We start from the raw sequence: 14799 nt of genomic DNA, 5'->3' as shown, positions 1-14799 counted from the left end.
AGTGACCTTCCTTGTTTATTTCTCCTTCCTGTTGGCTGAAGGTGGACGTGATGACTGGAGCTAATACAGTCATCTTGGACCATGAGGATGAAGTCATGTGACTGAACGATAAATGCACAAGGTAGGAGGAGCCCAGGTTCCTGACACACTGGAACACCACAGCAGCTCTGGGATGTCCACCCTTGGATTTCTTTCACATGGGATAGAAATACATTTTTCTCTTGTTAACCTTGTGTTGAGGGGTGGGTAGAGTGTTGCTATCACAAACAGCCAAACCTAATTCTACTTAGTACCATGAGGAGCTTGTCTGGGAACTGCAGGTTGTCCAGTGTTACCAATGCCTGGTGATGTGTGCGCACTCAAGAGAATTATAGATAACGGATTTTAAAAATGTCTCCTGCTCCTCTCCAGTCATCATCTTAGTATACAAGAAAGAGGCCAGTGGCAGCAAGTTCTGGCAGCCTAAGACTTTGCCAATATCTGTGGCTTCACAGAAATCCTGAGAGCTACTTAAGTCTTCTCCTTTCCATCAATGAAAAACAACAGTGAGAGTGACAGATGCCATCTGACCATGTATATTCCAAGCCAGCTACGTTCATACATGATCTCATCTCATCTTTGCAACCACCCCAGGAGGTGATTATTAATATGCCCATCTTATAAAGAAGGAAACCAACTCAGAGATGCTAAGAAACTCACCCAAGCTATACAGCTAGTAAGCAGGGGATCTGAACTGGAGGTCTCCAGGATCCACACTTTTGACCTACATACTGCACTGCCTCCCAAAAAGCAGGCAGGGTGGGTCAGCCGTGGTGTCAGGAGGACAGGCCAAAGAAAGCAGTTGATGAGGCACCTAGACAACAAGAATGTTGCTTCTCGTCTGAGTCACAGTTATACTGTCACAGCTGGAAGACCCTCGAGGGCTGGACCCAAGTCTGTCATTTTCAGGTAGGTAAACTGAGGTCCAGAGAGAAGAGAGACTTGTCCCAGGCTTCCAAGGGAGCTTGGGACAGAGCCAGAACCAGAGTCTAGAGACTGGCTCCTCCCCAGTGTTCTTTCTTTCCTCACAGGGTTGTATTCATAAACCACAAGGCATTTGGATAAGTGAGCACACAAGCAGGGCCCGAGCCACCCTCGATTCTCAACATACGGGGGGTTTGGGGGGAGAAGAGAGGGAGGCGTTCACTCAAGCTAATTGATGAGGCAAATGGAAAAGCATGAAACCAAGAAGGGGTGATGGTAAGGACTAGTTTATCCCAAGGAGAAACAAGAAGTGACCACAGCCAGGACCTATGTGGGGACAGGGGAGAAGCTAGCCAGTACCCCTCAAGCTTAAATGGACACAGCTCTGAACTTACCATACTCATTCTGGTGGCCCTTACATGACATGTACAAATTTTCCTCAAACTGCTTGGGGAAATGGGGCAGTGCTCTGTGTCTGAGTCACTCTGTGGTCTTAGGAGGGCTGTTTTCCCTCTCCAGGCTCAGGTGCCTTATTTCTAGGAAAGGACTGCCCTGCAAGGCCATGTCCAGGTGGCCAGCCATGCCTGGATGGCATCTCTGTCATTTTCCCCAGCTGCAGCACAAGGCACTGGGGAGAGATCAAGGTCTTCTCAAATGCCCCTGTGCTTGACCTCGTGTAGAGTCTGACCTGAGTTCAGGGATCCCGGGAGCCTCATGATGAGGAAAGTAAGTCACTGCCACAGCAACGGAGCCCCAAGGAACACCTGCCAGGAAAAGGCTACACCAGGGAGATGGGTGGTGCTGTTATAGAAACCTGTTTAAAGTCCTCTCTCCAGTCACAAAGCAACACATGCTCCCTGCAGAAAGTTAGAGGAGACAAGAATACACACATCTATATACATACAAGAATAAGAAAACAACCATCAATCATTGCATTCTTCAGATATCACCTGTATGAATATGTTGGTCTTTTTTCTTCCCAAATCTTTTTTCCCTCAGTTATGGGCTGAACTGTTCCCCCCTTCCCCCACCAAAATTCTTATGTTGAATCCCTAACCCCCTATGTGACTCTTTTGGAGACAGGGCCTTCAGGGATATCATTAAGGTTGAATGAGGTCACAAGGATGGGTCCCTAATCTGATAAGATTGATATCCTTATAAGAAAAGAGACACTGAAGATCTCTCCCTCCACACGTCCACAGAGGAAAGACTGTGTGAAGATGTAGCTAGAAGGATCCACAAGCCAGGGAGAGAGCCCTTATCAGAATCCAACCTTGATGGCACCCTGATCTTGTACCCCTGGCCTCCAGAATTGTGAGAAAATAAATCTCTGTTGTACAAGCCACCCCATTTGTGGCATTTTGTTATGGCAGGTATCAGAAACTAATATGCCCTGTGTGTGTGTGTGTGTGTGTGTGTGTGTGTAGACACTGGTAACTATAGAGTCTAGACTTAGCTGCTTTGTTAAACTCACACAACAATCCAAGTCCAAGTCTTCTCGTATATCCCTCACAATATTTCCCAGCCCCAAACAGGGCATTAAAGGAAGCTCGGAGAAGTTACATAACTGACCCAGGATCACACAATAGGAAAGGGATGGAGCTAGGCTACAAATCAAGGCCTGTCTGATCTCTTCCCATTGTACCAGACGACCTTCGTTCAGAACAGTAAGGGATGAGGAAACAGTCTGTGTTCCAGCTGCCAGACTTGCAGCCTTGCCAGAGTGAAAAAGCTAGTTAGTGCCACAAGAAGACAAACAGAGGGGTGGTCAAGGTCCTGAGTAGACAGGAAAAATGAAGGCCTGACCACGGTAAACCAGACTGGGATAGGAAGCAGTTTCTCTGACAGAGAGAAGGGCACCTCAAGTGAAAAGCCACCCCAAACCCCAAATGCCCAAATCAGAGGGGCCTCTGATTCTACCCAGCATCCCAGGAAGTCATCAAAAGAACCAAGAAGTATAAGAAGAAGTAATTTGGGGATGCCTGGGTGGCTCAATCAGTTAAGCTTCTGCCTTTGGCTCAGGCCATGATCCCAGGGTCCTGGGATTGAGTCCCGTAATGCGCTCCTTGCTCTGAAGGGAACCTGCTTCTCTCTCTGCCTCTGCGTGCCACTCCACCTGCTTGTGCATGCAATCTCTCTCTCTCTCACACAAATAAATAAAATAAATCTTAAAAAAGAAGAAGAAGAAAAGGCAGTAGTAGTAGTAATTTGGAAAGTACTTAAATGTCAGAATTAACAGAAGAGGTTATGAGAATAAGCTAGGAAACTGAACCACCAAGGAGTATTACACAACTCTGACAAAGAAAAAGGAAGAGCTCTATAAGCTGACAGGGAGTGATTTCGAGAAGATACTGGGGGGAAACAGTGTGAAAGAGCTTATAGGCACCCACACCCCCCCACACACTATATTCTGTGTGAGAAAACAAGGGGAATTAAGAAAGCATATGTACATCTGTTTGTCTTGACAAACACTAACACAGAAGGACAAATCAGAACACAGTGCAGGTGGCTGCCCACCACGGGTGCTGGTGGGACCAGGTGGCAGGAATCTAGGAGGGAGTTAACATTTCTCCGGTTATACACTCCCGGAGAGTTTTGAATCTGGGGAGCATGTTAATATTCTATGTGATTTAAAAAGAAGGAGGAAAAGAAAACCCCCAAACTGAAACAAAATGGATATAGCTGAGGTCCAAATGAATTCCCCAAGCTCAGTGAAGAGGGACAGAAGGACGCATCCAGGTAACTCAGGGCTCCATCACGTGGCTGCATCACCTCAGCCTCAGGCAGGGTGTGGGGGAAAACAGCAAACCCAGCCTGAGCTCTCTCTGCTCCGTTTGCTGGAGGGAGAGATGTGCAAAGCAATTTTCAAACTCTCTGAGGGGTATCACCCACGTGAGCAAATAAAGAAATGGGTGAAGGTGTTAGAAGCAGGATTCCCACTATGGGAGGAGGGGGGAGTGCAAATATAGAATGGGGAAAGGCAAGAGATACCTTATGTGGACAGACCGAACTTGGTCAGGGTCTGTCACTGCCAAAGCAGGCATGTCGGCAGGCACACGCAGGCGTCTATGCAGAGGAATCTATGCGCACATGCAGGTGCATGTATGTATATAGTAAGCATACGGATGCACATGTACCTGAACCGTGTGTGTACGCGTTTACATATGTGTACATGCGTGCTCTGTTTCCTAGCTCTCCCAGCTGTAGGGGCCAAGAAGTGAAGATACCTCAGTAGGAGGCATGAACCACCCAACACCCAGATGTTGGTTTCTAATACCAATTTTACTTAAAAGAGCCAAGACTCCTTGGAAAAAAATGACATATCCCAGAGCTAAGGTAGGTTAGTATGAGGAAATAAAACTTCCCTCCATATCTCAGTGTTGCTCCAAAAAGCCCTAGACTCCTGAACTCTTCATATACCGTCAGTATAAACTCTGGAGCTATTTGTCTAGTTAATTGCTCTGCTTGGGTTTAAAACCCAATAAAACTTCTCTTATCTCCCTGAGAAGCTAAATGGTGATGGCCCGAATATCATCCCTATGTTAATACAGATATATGCTAAGGGACCCGGAAGACTGGTGCAGGAGGAAAGAGGCCCAGGAATTTACAGACATCTCTCATTTCACATCAGAGTGTGTTTATATTCTAAAGGGCTGGAGTAAGAAGGGGCCCTTTGAGGGGGGGTAGAGGACAGCCACCTCCTGCCTTTTATAAGCAGTGCATGTGTCATGGGGGATCACTTACTTTTTGTCCCTTGCCTGTGGGGTATCTGGTTAGTCCTGTAGGATAATTGACCTGACTCTCATTGCATTGCCCTGGGAGTAGGAGCTTGGGAAAAGAGTGACTAGAGTACATTCATTATCTACTGTAAAGTATGAAATAAAAAATCTGTCTCTGATCCAGAATACTGTGTATACCTATATTCCGGATAAAACTAATAAAGAGGAAACATTTAAAACACGACAGATTAGGGCACGCCTGGGTGGCTCAGTTCATTAAGCGGTTGCCTTCGGCTCAGGTCATGATCCCAGCATCCAGGGATCGAGTCCCACATCGGGCTCCTTGCTTGACAGGGAGCCAGCTTCTCCCTCTGCCTCTGCCTGCCATTCTGTCTGCCTGTGCTTGCTCGCTCGCTCGCTCTCTCTCTCTAACAAATAAATAAAATCTTAAAAAAAAAAAAAACACGACAGATTAAAATGAATTGGAATATCTTGTTATGCCAGAAGATAACAGTGTTAACAGAAAAAAAACATGATGAGGGCATGCACGTGGCAGGGAAACAAGAGCCAGCTTCAAGGAGCTCCCACTGGCCAAATCCAGGAGAATTTAAATGCCAAAGTAATTCAGAACAGTGATGAATTAGAAACCATTGTTACCAATAATAAAGAGAGAAAGAAGGGAGGGGAAGGAAGGAGGATATAAGTAGAGGAGAAGGGAGGGCTCTCACTCACAGTAGAATTCTGAGCTCCAACCCAATGCCACAGAGCAGGGAAAGCTATAGTGAGAAGACTACCATTTTGCAACCATCAGAGTAAAGACTGGTTTGGCAAAAGTGAGCCATGAGTGCTCAATATAAGAGGGAATTTTGATGAGAAGAATTGTGGTACTGTATTAAAGTGTTTACCCATAGACTATATGGGAAAAAAAAATAACTATGAAAGTGGACAAATCAAACAATACCTTATCCAGGTGATCAAAATTAAAATCAGCTGAGGGGCAGACAGACACTGGATCCCTCCTGCTGTGATGATCTTAGAAGGACCTGACACCCCAGCCAGCAATGTATGAACTGAATTTCATATTGAGAAAGCATAGGGCAGAACCCAAATAATGTATTTTTTTGAAGGAGGACTTCATTCTTCAAAAATGTCAGTTCCTTAAAGGATGAAGTAAGACTATGGAAGTATTCCAGATCAAAGGAGACACAACTAAGGGCACACTACTTGATCCTGGACTGGATCTTGGACCTAAAGAAAAAAAAATATGCCATAAAAGATATTATTAGGTCAGTTAGCAAACAGATCTTTCTGGAATTCAGAAAGATTAAGTATGTTATCACCATTAAAAAAAAAAAAAAACTCTTATCACCATAAATGTATGAAGTTGATAACTATACTTTTGATTGTGAAAGACAACATTGTTGAAAATTCTTAGGATATACAGCTAAGGTGTGTATTAACTTAATCTATTCAGGAGCTACTATAATAAAATGCCAGAAACTGACAATTTTTAAATAGCAGACATTTATTTCTCATAGTTTTGGGAGTCTGGGAAGCCCAAGATCAAGGCAGCAGCATACGTGGCTCCCCAATGAGAGCCCCGCTCCTGGCTTACAGAGGGCTGCCTTCAATGTCCTCATGAGAGAAAAGTGAGCTCTGGTCTCTTTCTCTTCCTATGAGGGCACTAATCCCATCATAGAGGCCCCACCCTGAGAACTCTTCTATATCTAGTCATTTCCCAAAGGCTCCATTGCCAAATACCACTGCACTGGAGGTTAGGTCTTCAACATGTGAATTCAGAGGAGACACATTGGATCCTCCAAAATCACCTCCTATTCACATGCAAAATAGGTTAATTCCACCCAACCTCCCCAATGTCTCCACTCATTCCAGTGTCAACTCTAAAATCTTAAGTCTTAAGTCTCATGTGAATATTATCTAAATCAGATAAGAGTGAGGAAGTTCATCCTGAGGCAAAACTCTTCTCCAACTGTGGACCTATGAAACCAGAAAATTATGTACTTCCAAAATACAGTGGTGGGATCACATAGGATAGACATTCCCATTACAAAAGGAAGAAACTGGAAGGAAGAAAGAGCTGACAGGTCCAAAGAAAGTCCAAAACCTAGCAAAGTAAATACCACTAGATGTTAAGGCTTGAGAAGATTCCTCTTTGGTTCAGTGCTGTGCCCTATGGACTCATAGGGGCAGCGATCCCACCTATGTGGCTCTGAGCAGCTACCATCGGGCCTATTAAAACCAAGCCCGTCCTCCCATCTTTGAAAATAAGGATGCAGCCTTGACGATTTCTGAATCTCCTTTGGGATCATGCTTTTCTTGTCATGAAGAACAATGCCATTCACAGTCCAAGAGCTCTATAGTCCTGTCCTATAGGACCTAAGAGGCCCACAGCCTTCCTCCACTTCATCCCATATCCATCCCCTTCAGCTCAAGCTGACAGTGTTGACAGTGTTTCTGCTGGCGTGTAGGAGTAGGTCCTTGGGTCACACCCTTGCCAATCTCCTTATCAAATGTTTTTGGGGCCACCCCTTCTTTTCCTCTTCAGAACAAGCTTTCTCATTTTTTTTTGCCATATAGATAAGCCGAGAATTTTCCAAATCTTTAAGCTCTGTTTCCTTTTTGCTAAACAATTCCTTTTTTATAATTCATTTCTCTCTACTCACACCTCACAAAAGAAGCCAGGCCAGTCCCTTCAACTTAGGAATCACCTCAGGTAAATCATCCAGTTTCTTTACTCACAAGTTCTACCTCCCACAAAACACTAGAACTCAATTCAGATGAAATCTTTGTCACTTTAGAACAAGGATCACTCTTTCTCCATTGCTCAAGAACATGTTCCTCATTTCCATCTGAGCCCTCAAAGAAGGGCCTTTATCATCCAAAGTTAGGCCAACATTTTGTTCACAATTATTTTCAAATTCTCTAAAAAGACAGAAGCTCTCTCTCCAGCTCTCCTCTACTCTTTCTGAGCCCTCATCAAAATTTCCCTTAGCACCTATATTTCTAGCATGTCCTTCAAGACTCCTCCAGCTTTTACCAATTACCCAGTTTCAAAGCCACTTCACATTGTTAGGTTTTTGTCATAGCAAAACTCCTCCTCTCAGAACCAAAAAGTCTTAGCTCAGGCTGCTACGACAAAATACCATAGACTGGGTGGCTTAAACAACAGACATTTACTTCTTATGGTTCTGGAGGCTGAGAAGTCCAAGGTTAAAGTGCCAGCACATTTGGTTCCTGGTGAGGGTGTTCGTCCTGGCTTGTAGAAGGCCACCTTCCTCACACGGCAGACACATCACAGGGGCCTCACACTCAAGACCTCATCTAAATGTGTTTATCTCCCAAAGACCCCATTTCCAAATACAATCACATTGAAGGTTAGCGCTTCAACATACAAACTGGCAGGGGGCGGGGAACATAAACTTTTTACCCATAGTAAGTATTTAGGAATTAACATGCATAATATATACAACTTACTCTCAGATAAAAAAAAAAAAAACATTACAAAGAATGAATAGAGCAGATAATACAGCAATGGGGTTAAAAATAGTAAGTACCTCTGGATAAAGAGTATTCAGGCATTCTTTGTAGTAGACATTTTTTCAACTTGTTCAAAGTTTCAAAGTATTTCCAAATAAATTCAAAAAAATTTTTTAAAGAATTTGGAGAAGTTTGGAGGCATCCACTGAGCAAGCAGAAGGTTCTCCAGACTCTACTTCATTCAAAAAATATTGATTGCACATCTACTACATAATGGGCACTGGTCCTGGCACTCGGGTTTACGAGTGAACAAAACAGACAAATGCGCGTCCTCTCAGAGACCAAAGGTCCTGGTGGCAGAACTAGGCTACGAGTGAGATGGGCAATTAGGATGAGGGGAGTGAGAGACATGGATGGGCAAAGTGCCAGCAGAGAGCCAGGGAAGAGCCTGACCCGGCTATGAGGAGGCCTTCATCCTGCCCTGGGCCTGCCATTACCCTCTGCGCATAGTGCAGGCCACCTTCTGTTCCCAGGCCTGGGCCATCTCCTTTGGAAAATGAAATGCCCGACGAGACTCTGGGCTCCACAAGAGCGGGGAGCATGTCTCTGTTTTATTGCTGTTTGGACTGAATTCCAGCTCCCTTCACAGAGACTGGCACAGGGCAGGTGATCAAACGAGAACTTCTGGAATGAATTCATGACTTGTTGATCCAAGGTCCTTTTAAGCTCTGTGAATTCCAATACTGCTTGAATCACCACAGAGGATCTCCTATCACATCAGACATCACATCCGATTCTACAGACATTAAAAAGGATAATGAGGGAATATTTTTTTTTAAAGATTTTATTTATTTATTTGACAGACAGAGATCACAAGTAGGCAGAGAGGCAGGCAGAGAGAGAGAGAGAGAGAGAGGGAAGCAGGCTTCCTGCGGAGCAGGGAGCCGGATGCGGGGCTCGATCCCAGGACCCTGAGATCATGACCCGAGCCGAAGGCAGCAGCCCAAACCACTGAGCCACCCAGGCGCCCCAATGAGGGAATATTATAGACAACTTTATGCCAATAAATCCAATGACTTAGAAGAAGAAATGAACAAATTCCTTGAAAGACACAAACTTCCAAAGTTCAGTCAAGAAGGAATAGGTAACACGAACAGCCCTGAATCTACTAACAAAACTGAATTTTTAGCTAAAAAAATTCCCATAAGGTAAATTATAGGTCCATGTGGCTTTACTGGCAAACTCTACTAAACATTAAAAAATAAGGGGGAGATACCAATTCCATACAAACTCTTACAGAAAATTGGCAAACCAACATTGATCCAAATCCCACCTCTATCGTATCCTTTCTGCCGCTCTCTGAGCAACTCACTCTGACTATTTGAACCTTGGTGTCATCACAGAAAAATGGGGTGTGGTGATCACACCTCGTACAGCATTGTCCCAAAGGTCAGATGAGATAAGATATCTATGGGCCTCAGAGAGAAGAAGTAGGGAATAAGTGGCAGCCACTGCAGTCTCAGGATAAGCCCCGGAGAGTGATCTGAGAAGGTCCCTGCCAAAATCCAATTAGGACACCGTGTTGTCACGCATGGGATGTGGGCTTTCTCTCCTCAACCTGGAAGACAGCTTCTTGGGCAAACCTACCATAGCCTTAAATGAAATCTTTGCAGGATGGAGATTTCCCTCTTCACTCACCACCTGGAAGAGGAGCCTAGGAAGGGGGTACCCTCCCAAACCCAAGAGACACTTCAGGGCTCCTCCATGTGCTCTCTTCTTAATCGCTGCCACCTACCAATTTGGAGGTCATACCCATTCTTTACCCACACTCTCCAGCCCCAAAGTGGTCAGCATGGCCTGGAGTTCCTGCTCTGTTCCTCTGGCTGGTTCCTTCCTCTGCTCTCCTCATGCCAGGCCTTCTTTGCTCGAACCTCCTCTATAGACACCCTTCTCCCTCAGCCTCCTGACAAAAGGCCTCCCTTTCTCTGCATCCTACTTTGCAGCCCTTTCATGCTTCACTACGACCTCTTGCTACACCTTTCTTAGCCTTCTTCCCTTCTGACTTCCCCCCATGGGGCTTGATTCTCAGCAGGGCTTTGGATCAATCCCTCTTCCCCATCACTCACTTATTGTCCCCTCTTTTCAATATGTTTAGTTTCTTCCTCTATCAGCTGGTTTCTCCCCATTGACTTAAAAAAAATTTTATGGTCGTAAAATATATGTAACAAAATGTACCATTTCCACCACTTGGAAGCGAACAGCTCAGGGACATGAAGTATATTCATGCTGTTATAAAACCATCACTGCCCTCCATCTCCAGAACTTCCTCCTCTACCCAAACTGGAACTCTCTAACCATTAAATAATGATTCCTCGCCTCACCCAGAGCCCAGAAACCACTGTTCTACCCTCTGTCTGTGAATCGGCATGTGACTCTGTCATGCCATACAGTGTGTGCCCTCTTGTGACGGTCTTCCCATTGTCTTCTAAATGTACTCAGTCTCTCCAAACTAAAAAAAAAAAAAAAAAAAAAAAAAAAAGAAAGAAAGAAAGGAACAGAAACTGGCCATGGAACCCTCGACTCTCTACAGCGCTAGCCCTACTTCTCTTCTGCCCTTCTTGAAAGAACTACCCACAGTGGCCTTCCCCCACACACTCCCGACCCTGCACTCCAGTGTGGCTTCTGGCTTCACCGCTTTCCCAAATAGCTGCTGCCAAAGGTCACCGATGGCCTCCCTGTTGCCAAAGAGAGAACAGCGCTTCTTAGTCCTCACCTCAGTGGGCCTCAGCAGCATCAGGCAGTGCTGACTAACCTCCTCTTTCTGTTACCCAAAGCCCTTGTGTAGAATTCCTGTCTACACCCTGTCCCTCATGCTCTCCTTCAGCCCAGCTGTTCCATGGCCTCACAGATAAAGATGACTGGCAACTTCTCCCCTCTAGCCCAGAGCTGTCCACTTAACTCCAGCCCTGTTTCATCAGCTGCCCACTTGACATCTCTTCACAGTATCTACGGGGCAGCTCAGATCATATCTGGAACCACAGTTCTTACCCCACCCTCCTCTCTGACCCTTGCCTACACAACCCAAAATGTCTCCAAGCACTGGTAATCCCAGTGACTCTAGCTGGCCAGCCATGTGGGCCAGAAACCCCAGAATACTGGTGGCCCCTCTCCCTTCACCCCTCGCCACAGACCCACTAACGCCTCTGGACCACACATGCCAAATAGCTCACAAATCCACTCTGTTCTCACGTTCACCCGCATTTCTCCTGTGCAGCAATTGTGAGTATTTCCTTACGAGAGCCTCCTGACTGTGTCTCTCCACGGACACAGGATCACTGAGCAGATGGACACCAGGAACGTTTGCAGACTGCAAGTCTGGTCATGCCACAGAGATTATCTCCTGACCACAGCGCCAGGACATGGCTCCTCTTTACCCTCAGCCTCCATGCTCACCACACCCCCCCCCACACACACACACTCCCCTGCCCCCTCCCACACGAGGCCTCACTAGGCTGTTGTATCTTCAGGAGAGGTCCTAGCCCTTCTCATCCTCTATGCCTACATGACTGTCTCACCTCATCAAGGCCCCTGATATCCCTGACCAGAGAAAATTTCCCCCTAGGGGTTGTGGGAGCACCTTAATCCTGTCCTTTGTAGTTCTCTGTTACAACTATCTCTCTGCGTGATGACTGATTGTAGCTGTGGGCGGTGGACCGTGAAGGGGCCCAGCCTGCTGAGCTCACCACTGTATCCCCCAAACCCATCTGAGTGTCAGCCCATGGGAGCATGAGAGCAGCCATCATCCACTGAGGTAAGTCCCAGGTACTCGGTGTTCTGCATGGTCTTCTGGCTCACTCCTCCTAACATGTGCTGTGAAGAAGGTACTGCTATTCTCCCTCTCCACGCATGAACAAACGGTGGCATCAGGAACTTGCGCCTGATCATTTAGCTATTAAGAGGCAGAGCCAGGGTTTCAACCCCAGGCAGGCTGACTGGAGATCTATGTGCCGACTACCACCTTCTACTCAGTGCTGTCCATATTTGTGAAAGGGGGAAAGGGAGGGAGGGAGGGAGGGTGGTGAAGGTGGATATTCAAGTAACACTTTACGCGGAAGTAGAGGTTACACTGTAGCACTTCGTGAGGATTTCTCTGGGGCATGAGAAGGAAAAGGAGAAAGTAGGGAAAGCTCCTCCCACCTCCTGTGCCTGATTTTCTAGACTTGCCAGAGTCTAAGCAGCCATGAAGCTCCAGCCTCATCTCCCTCTATAGGGCAACACAAATCTGTCCCCACCCCCACACCAGTCAGACCTGTTTGGATGTCTCCCTCATGTCCTATGCATCTTTGTCCTGCCAATGCCACTTCTTAGAATGTCTCTCTCTTCCTGTTTCTCCAAATCCTGCCCATATTTCAAAGTCTAACTCTGGTGTCATGTCCTCCAGAGAGTCTCTTGCTAACCAATCTATTTCTTTTAATCTGCCCTTTTCTACTTTATAATAAAAGTAATAGAAAAGCCCCAGATGTAAGATTGGATAATAAATAGGAACTGAAAGCATATAGAGTCAACTCAGTCAGATATTACAGTGACAGAAAATGATATCATCATCAAGGAGTTGAGAGAGAAAAGAAAACAAGATGGCAGCCACCTGCAAAGAAGTTTAAGTTCATCAATCCAAGTTCCTTCATGCGAGGGTTCCTAGGAATATGGGCCTCAGATGGAAATTGGGCCATGTAAGAAGCAGCTTCTTCCCAGCTGGCGAGTTCCTGAGGGCCAAGCAGTGAAACGGAAGTAGAGCCTTGTGGCAGAGGAGGGGAGAAATGAGGGTATCCTGGAATAGTGCTGAAAGGGCACTTACGATCACTCCCAGGATGTGCTCCCTGCCCATGGAGTCCTAGGCAGTGTACAGAGCCTGCACATTGACAGAAGAACACCCACGCTTTACATGTTTATGCAGAAAACAATAAACACGGATGGTCGTGAGTGAGGTGAATGGGTCTGCAGATCTCTCACACTAGTTTTGATACATGTGTCACCCAGTTTTGTTTTTTTTTTTTGTTTGTTTGTTAAAATCTATTAACAGAACTTTGTAGCAGGAGTATTTCTCAAGTCCCCATGAGTTTTGAAAATTCAGCATATGCTACCTGGAAATACTTCAGGAACTAATTCTCAAGGGGAATTCATGAGGCAATATGTGATTTCGAATGCCATGTCACATAGCAACATCTGGTTGATGAGGTCTCACAATACTTGCATACTATTTTACAGCTTCTCAAACACACCCACATGCATTGCTTCACTTACTTTTCCAAGCATCCCTCACTCTGATATACTCTGCCATGTTGTTCCTCATGCAATTTTCTGGGAAAAAACCTGGCAGCTACAAGGACAGCAGAACTCTCCTTTCTTGGGACACTGAACAACTCTGTTAATGCCACCTGATGCCATCGGGGCTATCTCATGAACACATCACCAGGTTGGGTCTTGGACTCCAGGACTCAGCAAAGTCACGGGACTTAATTAACTTAGCAGCTCTGATGTGCCCCCAGCAGGTGGGGTTGACATTAGAGCCCACACTGTGGTCTTTCTCTCACCCTAGATCTGCACAGAAGAAATTTTACCTGAGAGTTCATCAGGCGAATGGTGGTTTTCGTGCCCACGTCTTGTTGGAAACTGGCTGTGGGCGCCCCATTAAACCTCAGGACTGCGTCATGATCATCTACAAACCATAAGGAAACAGAAGAGAGGTGATAAGCACCAGCAACATGCAGAGACAGAGGAAGGTCTGGAGGGAGAGAGGGCAGGAAGAAGGGGAGGAGCAAGAGAATCATACTTCCCATTCTTTATCCCATCAGGATCCCCATCAGAGGGGGAAAAGATCATATTTGTAAGGGGCAATCTGGCACAGTTTGTAGACCGGGCATGACTGCCTGCTTGCCTGGCCACTGCAGAAGCTAACGAGGCTCGTATCAAGCACCCCTGAAATCCCTTCCATGACTCCAGCAAGCCTGCGCATGGCAGAGGGGTGATCCGGGCTGGCGTGCTGCCTCACATGGGCTTGCTACCCCAGTCACCAAAGGAGCAACCCAAATATTTTCTTAGTGTAACCAGTAGGTCATACTTCCATCCCTGTCAGAAAAATGACGCTACCATAAGCTCAGTGTCCCCCGCAAGTGCAAAGTCCCCACAGCCCTCTGAAAAGCTTGCAGCACTCACAAATCAGAGGGATTTACTGTGGGTTCCAAGACAACACCCTGCGTGTGCTGTTAGGAACCTGAGGCCGGAGAAGGGTCACAAGCCTGGGTGGTGGCAGCGATGGAAAAAAAGTTCACAGATCAAAACTGAATCCCACATTTGTCTACTGAAAAAGAAAAACTCTTTTGTCAGAAACAAGGTCCTAAATCCAGGCAAGATCAAACAGACCACGTTTTTAAAAATCCATTCACTCCCTGGCTCTAGTTCCCTGTCCCTGTAGCTGTTTCAGCAGAGTTTGGAAGACTTGGAGAAGTTTCTCTGTGTCACTGGCCAATCTTCTGGGAGAGAGAACTAAGTTGACTTTTAAGTTCTCTCTCAACCTTCAGCCAGCCTCCTAGGAGCTCATCCCAACCTGACTTGATCAAGC

General features: G+C 46.1%; 1 protein-coding gene and 1 long non-coding RNA gene across 22 annotated transcripts in view; both read right to left on the bottom strand.

The window, feature by feature from the left end:
* ST6GAL1 (ST6 beta-galactoside alpha-2,6-sialyltransferase 1) overlaps positions 1 to 14799 on the bottom strand; it is a 118274-nt gene that overhangs the window by 7789 nt on the left and 95686 nt on the right. For all 21 annotated transcript variants that reach the window (XM_082694377.1, XM_082694373.1, XM_082694372.1 and 18 more), the window contains one exon: positions 13799 to 13896. In XM_082694377.1, coding sequence (XP_082550503.1) covers positions 13799 to 13896 — 98 coding nt within the window. The remainder of the gene's footprint in view (positions 1 to 13798; positions 13897 to 14799) is intronic.
* The window catches only part of LOC309846064, a 495527-nt gene that overhangs the window by 398616 nt on the left and 82112 nt on the right, over positions 1 to 14799 (bottom strand). The gene's annotated exons all lie outside the window — the stretch shown is intronic.

This window comes from Mustela nivalis (assembly GCF_964662115.1).
Source record: "Mustela nivalis genome assembly, chromosome: 1".
NCBI lineage: Eukaryota > Metazoa > Chordata > Mammalia > Carnivora > Mustelidae > Mustela > Mustela nivalis.
This window is presented reverse-complemented; position numbering and strand designations above follow the sequence as displayed.